The 6555-nt window shown below is 28.3% G+C and overlaps 1 protein-coding gene across 1 annotated transcript in view; it reads right to left on the bottom strand.

Annotated features, from left to right (window-relative positions):
- The window catches only part of LOC111641679 (FERM, ARHGEF and pleckstrin domain-containing protein 2-like), a gene marked incomplete at its 5' end in the record, with an annotated part of 25936 nt that extends 21840 nt beyond the window's left edge, over nt 1-4096 (bottom strand). Inside the window, one exon of the mRNA XM_023387883.1 lies at nt 4025-4096. Within this exon, the coding sequence (XP_023243651.1) occupies nt 4025-4096 (72 nt within the window). The remainder of the gene's footprint in view (nt 1-4024) is intronic.
- Nucleotides 4097-6555: the final 2459 nt, after the last annotated feature.

The following is a 6555-nucleotide window of genomic DNA, read 5'->3' as shown; positions in this document are numbered from 1 at the left end:
AAAAAAAAAAAAAGACAATTTCTATTATAGAATAAATCTAATTTTCTTGAAAGCTTCACATAATCAAAATTATATATAATTAAATTTATGTTAATTAAATCTGAATTAAATTGTTTATATGTAAAAGCATATAGCCTTTAATTAATTAAATAAAAACCATTTGTTAACCTTTATCAAAAAATTAATTAATTTATTTTTTCATCTGAAATATATTCAGTCTGTAAATTTCATGTACATACAATGGAATTATAGTCTGCAAAAATCATTATTTGATAGAACATACTTATACATTTTCTTTCTGTTCGTTGATCTTCATACATTTCTTCTAAACACATTCTTATAAGTATACACAACAAATAAAGTCACATAAAATATAAGAGATTAATAATATATCCTAGATATGAAGTTAGGCATGGCTGTTGACTGTCCTGCTCCTACAGGGAGAGTCCTGCATTCCAGTGCATTGTCCTTCAGTCTCACAAAACAAAAACTGTATTTTATGTAAGTTTCAAACACATTTGGTCACCAATGTTCCTGTTCTAAAATCTTGAATTTTTCTTTTTGAAATTTATTTTATTAATTTCTTGAACATAAATGCATTCATGTTCATGTTTTTGTTGTATTCATCATCATGAATATGATAAAAGAAACCAACATTTGCATTACTGTATAATGAGAAAATATAAGTACTACTCCCATGTTTTCAAAGAAATAGAAAACCCTTCTCCAGTTTTCAAAAAAAAACTTTTTTTATATTTTTTAAAGTTTAAAATCACATTCCTCAGAAAATAGTATTTGATCCTCATTCCAGACCATGTTGGCTCTCAATGTTACAACATATGGTTGACCCATAATGGTGTATAACCTGCAATGACATATATCCCATGAATGAAAACTGCAAAAATGAAAAGAAAATCTTTGTATAACATGCCCTACTGTATACCCCACATCTCTGGAGAAGTTTTTGAAAACAAGATAATTACCAGTATGTAGTTTAGAAGTTGCCATCTCAAGCATTAAAAAAGTGCTTTCTTTCTGTTTCATTTCTGTTAACAAATCATTGTAGATTCATTGTATAAACAACCAAGCTCAAATAGTCCAAATAATCCAGAAAAAAATGTCTGAATTATTCAAACTATAGTTTGGCTAATTATTAATTAATAATTAGTATAAAATAATTTTTCTAAAAATAGGAGATTAGATCACTATCTTATACAGTAGAGTCTCAAAAACTCAGCCTAATGTGGACCGAAGGGTGGCCGAGTTTGTGAAATGCCGGGTTATCAGGAATAGGGTTAAAAAAGAATAAGTATGAGCGTTTCCTCAGAAAATACTGTACTGTACTTGTATGTATTGTTTGCTTGAGAATATAGAAGAGAATAAACTGCTCAAATACTCTTAAACAAAGGAAAAGTACATACTTTATGAAGGCATAGAGCCTTTACTACATAAAAATGAAAATTAATGAATACACAGTGTACAATAATTTGTCTGATAAGACAGACATCAGAAAAATACTTTATGAGGCATAAAGCTGTCTATAATGAAAATTAACTAGGGGTTTTTTCGCCCTGCCAGGGTATGGCCGCATTGTCTGGACTGCCAGGTTATCGAGTGCTGAGTTTTCGGGACTCTACTGTACTAACATTAATTAATAATTACAATTATTTTTGAATTAAATTTAATACTTTTATTTAATCTTTATTAATTATTAAATTTAATTCAAAATAGTAATTAATGAAATTGGAACTAAAGATGATAGGTGTGATTAATATAAGGATGTGACTATACATACACTGTGTTTTTAATACAATATGCAAGTAATTTTATTTGCTATTTTTCATACATACTTTTACATTACATATTCATATTTTTATATACTGTAAAATTCAATAATCATCTGAGTATAAAGTAAACTTTAGTTTTAATAGTATTTTAAAAATTTACAAAACGTTTAATAAAATTTGATAAAACAGCAATAAATGGAATAATTATTTCTTTGAATTTTTTATATATATTCTTGATAAATATTGTTAATTTATGCATAAATAATGAGTATTCATACATTCACTATTTATAATATCAGTTATCAGGAATCTGACTATTTTTCATTTCAAGTCTAAAACTGATGCTCTCTTCTATGATTATTAAATATGACTTTATAAAAGCACTTTCATAAATTATCAATAATTCTTGCAATATCACATGTAATATTGTGTCACTAAATGTTTTCATAATAGAATAATATTTTAAAATTATATTCGGACAATATAAAATCCCCAACATACGATTTTCCACGCTTTTCCTGCTTTTCAAATGAATGGCGGTTGTCACCATGGGAATGCCGATCAGGCAACTTTGGAAACTCGACCGCGAATTGGCTGGAAGACATTGTACGACCAGCGGACGTCTGATAATGCTACTAAGCACCGATTGGTGAAATTCCATTTGCCTCAATCTGTATAAAAGGATTGAGTTTAGGCGGAAAGTTGAGTTCGTCTAAGACTCATCAAGAGAACTCACATTCGTCTAGCTTCGCCTAAGCTTGCCTAGGAGATTGTTTCGTCTCGCTGTGCGGTAACTAACATTTGAAGGAGTTCGTCGCATTTTATGAGTTAATTTACAAATTAAAGTGATACATTAAATTAATAAGTTATTTTTATATATAATTCAAATCTTACATTATTAATAATAAAATTTTAAAAAATGTAAAAAATTTTTAAAATTTCACACTGTTAATGCTTAATATAGAAAATGTAATGATTGCATCATTTTAGTGTTAAACATGCGAGAAATTGCAAGAATTGAGCTATAGGAAAAAATTTTATATTTGAATTGATTATTTATTGTGACATTGTCACAATGCTGGGTTGCAATTTTTTTAATCATATTGTTTAATTTATTTAATTTAAAATATATCCTCTCCATCTCAAATTAGTAGTGTCTTGCCCCTGTACATAATACTTTTCCTGTTAGCAACAAAGTCATGCCATCATCTATCTAACTCCTTACAGGGGAAAATTTTTGAATTGAGTGACTTTTTTGGTTTGCACTGGAAATTCATATACAGTTAATCGAGGCCTCCTGCCCCTAAGCTCTCCATATCTGATCTTGGTTTTCAAATATCTAACTCCATTCTTGAAATTAAGGAAAGACAGACTGACAGATAGACAACAGTAAAAATTTATAGGTCTACAATTTTTTCAAATTGCAGCCCAATGACCATTTTATTATTCAAATACTAATCATTTGATAAAAAAATTATTCCAATCAAGTCATTAATAAATGGTATAGAAATTGTGATAGTAAGAACAGTGTTTTTTTTATACATAAACAAACAACATTTATCAAAATGCATATAAAAATCCAAAAAAATTAATTCCTCCAATAATGATTATTATTGTTTATCAAATTTTCTTAAATATTTAAAATCTTAAATTTGTTGTAAAATTGTTGGGGCAATGATGAGGCAATCCTTTAACTTATAACTGAACTTTATTTTAATCTAGGCTATATATATATATATATACTTGTTAATATATCCATAACTTTGGCACCAACAGAACAACAGCTTTCTTCCTGTCTCGGGCTATCTTAGCAGAGTGTTGCCAGTCCGTGTGCAGTTTTATGACATTGATACGCACTTTAGTTTCGCATTCCCAACAAAAATACTATCAAAACTAAATTTTTGCTTAATGCTCTAATAATTATTGAATTTCATACAAATCATAGCAAACAAAATTATATAAGTCATTAATGATAAAAAAACAATGTAAGTAAAAATAGACAATTAATGATACATGGTGTAAGTATAAACAGTCACATCTTTAAATTGATTATTACATTCTTCCAATTTATAAGACTTTCACTTTAAGGAACATTAATTTAAATTTTATGATAATTCTGTTACATAGTAATAGCATTCAGTTGTATATTTGTTTCAGAAAAATTAAACATCTTTATTTCAATGTTTCTGAAATATTAATTTGATGTATTAATATCAAAACATTAATAAATTACATACCCGATTAGAATGAACAATATTATCAATTCCAATAAGATCTCGCTGCAATTCCATTAATTTTACATAATTTTCCTGTTAAAATAAATTATATTTATTAATTAGTATAATGCAAATAATATTTTTATTTCTATACAATAAAATATATGATGAAATACAAAACTGTTAATTTAATTTATTTTTAAGATTTTTAGATAGTAAAAAAACAAATAGACTATCCTCTAAAAAAATTAGCTTTATTGTTTTTATAACAAAAAATACTGTATTTCCTAAATATTAGTCAATGTTTTTTCCAATTTTAAAGAGGCAAAAAATTACTCTCTACCTGTATTTAAGCCTTGACTTATATTTGAGTCTGATTAAAGTTTACTTCAATTTTGATAACTGTTGTGGTACATTATGTGCAAATTTAAACTGATGCTAAAATTCAGTACATCAAATGTTTAGCAATGTTAAATGCCAGCCAAGTTTGTGACCTATCATGCTGCAGCCTGCAAAACTATGTGCAGGAATTAGAAGTTTGACACAATTATGAAAATTCACTAAACTAAGCCAAATGTTTTTATTCTAATCAACAGAATCAGTCATTTTTGCTGATTTCTATGAAAATTTTATTTTGGTAACTTTTTTATTTTACTCCTAGATGTCACTTCTAATCAAGCAATCATCACAAGTTAGGGAAAAGTTGCTGAAAATTTACTGTGAAATTTATTCTGTTGTAAAGTATAAATTTCTGTTGTAATTATAAATTTATGTAGTCAATATAATCATATATTTTAGACTTTAAAAAAAGCTTGTTTTATACAGTTATCAAAAAAATGCCATGCAGAAATAAAACACAATTCGATTTTGTTTCAATAGTCACAAAACTGCAAGTACACTTTCTAGAATAGTGGTGCACAAACTATCTTCATTTCTGACCCCCCCATTTCGTGTAAAATTTTTTCACGACCCCTTGATAGAAAGTAGACTTTTTTTTAATTGTCAACATAGTTAAAGTGAAATTCTTTCTGGGATTTGTGCTTATGTTTCTGCCTTATTAGAGGTCTGAATAATACAAATAATTTTATGAAACAATGGTTTTATTTATGCATATGGGTGTAAATATTTATTTAATGAGAAATACTTTTAAAATAACTTTACATCATAAGAATTCAATGTGAGATATGTGCTTAAAAAGAGCTCATGAGTGCTTCTATGTTTGGACCTGTATTGCAAATCGCAAGCCGTAAGTCATCCTCTGGATCCAATCAAGATCGATATTTTGTTTTAATGGCAACTAATTTTGAAAAGTCGTTTCACATATATAGGTCAATGCAAACTGAATCAAAATAATGATTGCCTTTTTCTTCAAATCAGCATATTTGTTTCCAATCGATAACCAAAATTTTTGGCAAGTCAGAGATTTAAATTGAATGCTGGTCTGATATAGTCTTTTTACTGTGCTGTGACTATACTCTTGCACTGCAAGCTAAATATGCATGTGTCAACATGCATTTCTGTTGTCACTCTCAGTATTACGCAACATTATCAGTATCACTATCTCTGTTCGCCTGCCAGTTGCTGAAGTATAAATATTAGGTACTAATACAGACAATTACTTTCGTAAAAAAATATACAGCAAAACTCCGCTTAACGCTGTCTCGATTAATGCAGATTCAATATAATGTGATCTGCTCAAAGCCTTAAAAAATAAAAATAAAAATAAAAATAAATAATATCATGAATGCCATAGGCAATATTGACTTCAACTTTGCTTAGCAAGAATTAACTGATAAATGCATGAACGAAGTGTGGAAGAAGTTATGGCTGAAGGTATCCAAGAATTCTCAATGAGAAGAGCTTATCGCTGTATTGTTAGGTTGACCAAATTGTCAACCTAATGATACAGCAGGACTAGAAGATATAGATGAACAGGATATTGAGGAGTTATAGCAGGTTTCTGGTGAGAGCCTTACCAACAATGACCTTCAAGAACTGGCAGAACATGGAATTCATGTGGAACTGGAAAATAGAGATTCTGAAAACGAAGAACCCAAAAAATTTCTCTACAGATTTCCTTAATAAAAGTTTGGTAATGATAACCGAAATCGTTGATCAAATTGTAACAAATGATCCAGATTTTGAAAGGAGTGCAAAAGCAAAATGAGGTGTTTTGGATGTGATCTTCTGCTACTGAAAGGAGTGCAAAAGCAAAATGAGGCGTTTTGGATGTGATCTTCTGCTACCGACATTTGCTTAAGGAAAGAAAAAAGCGGAAAACGAAACTTCACGACTTTATTGCAAAGGAACAAGAATTTCAGAAAACTCAGGATCTTCACAAAAAATGAACTTTACATTTCTGTATGAATATGTTTATGTGTTATTTAACATATATTATTATACAAATTAATATAAGATTAACTTAAAATTAAAGTAGTAAAATTTGTTTATATTTGGTTNCTGCTAGTTTTCATTTTAGTGTGTGTCAATGTATTCCTGCACATGTATATTATGTTTATGCTATGTCTGTGTCTCCAAAATATTTTCCTAAC

This window comes from Centruroides sculpturatus, unplaced genomic scaffold (assembly GCF_000671375.1).
Source record: "Centruroides sculpturatus isolate CEXI.00-Female unplaced genomic scaffold, Cexi_2.0 scaffold1505, whole genome shotgun sequence".
Classification (NCBI taxonomy): Eukaryota; Metazoa; Arthropoda; class Arachnida; order Scorpiones; family Buthidae; genus Centruroides; species Centruroides sculpturatus.
This window is presented reverse-complemented; position numbering and strand designations above follow the sequence as displayed.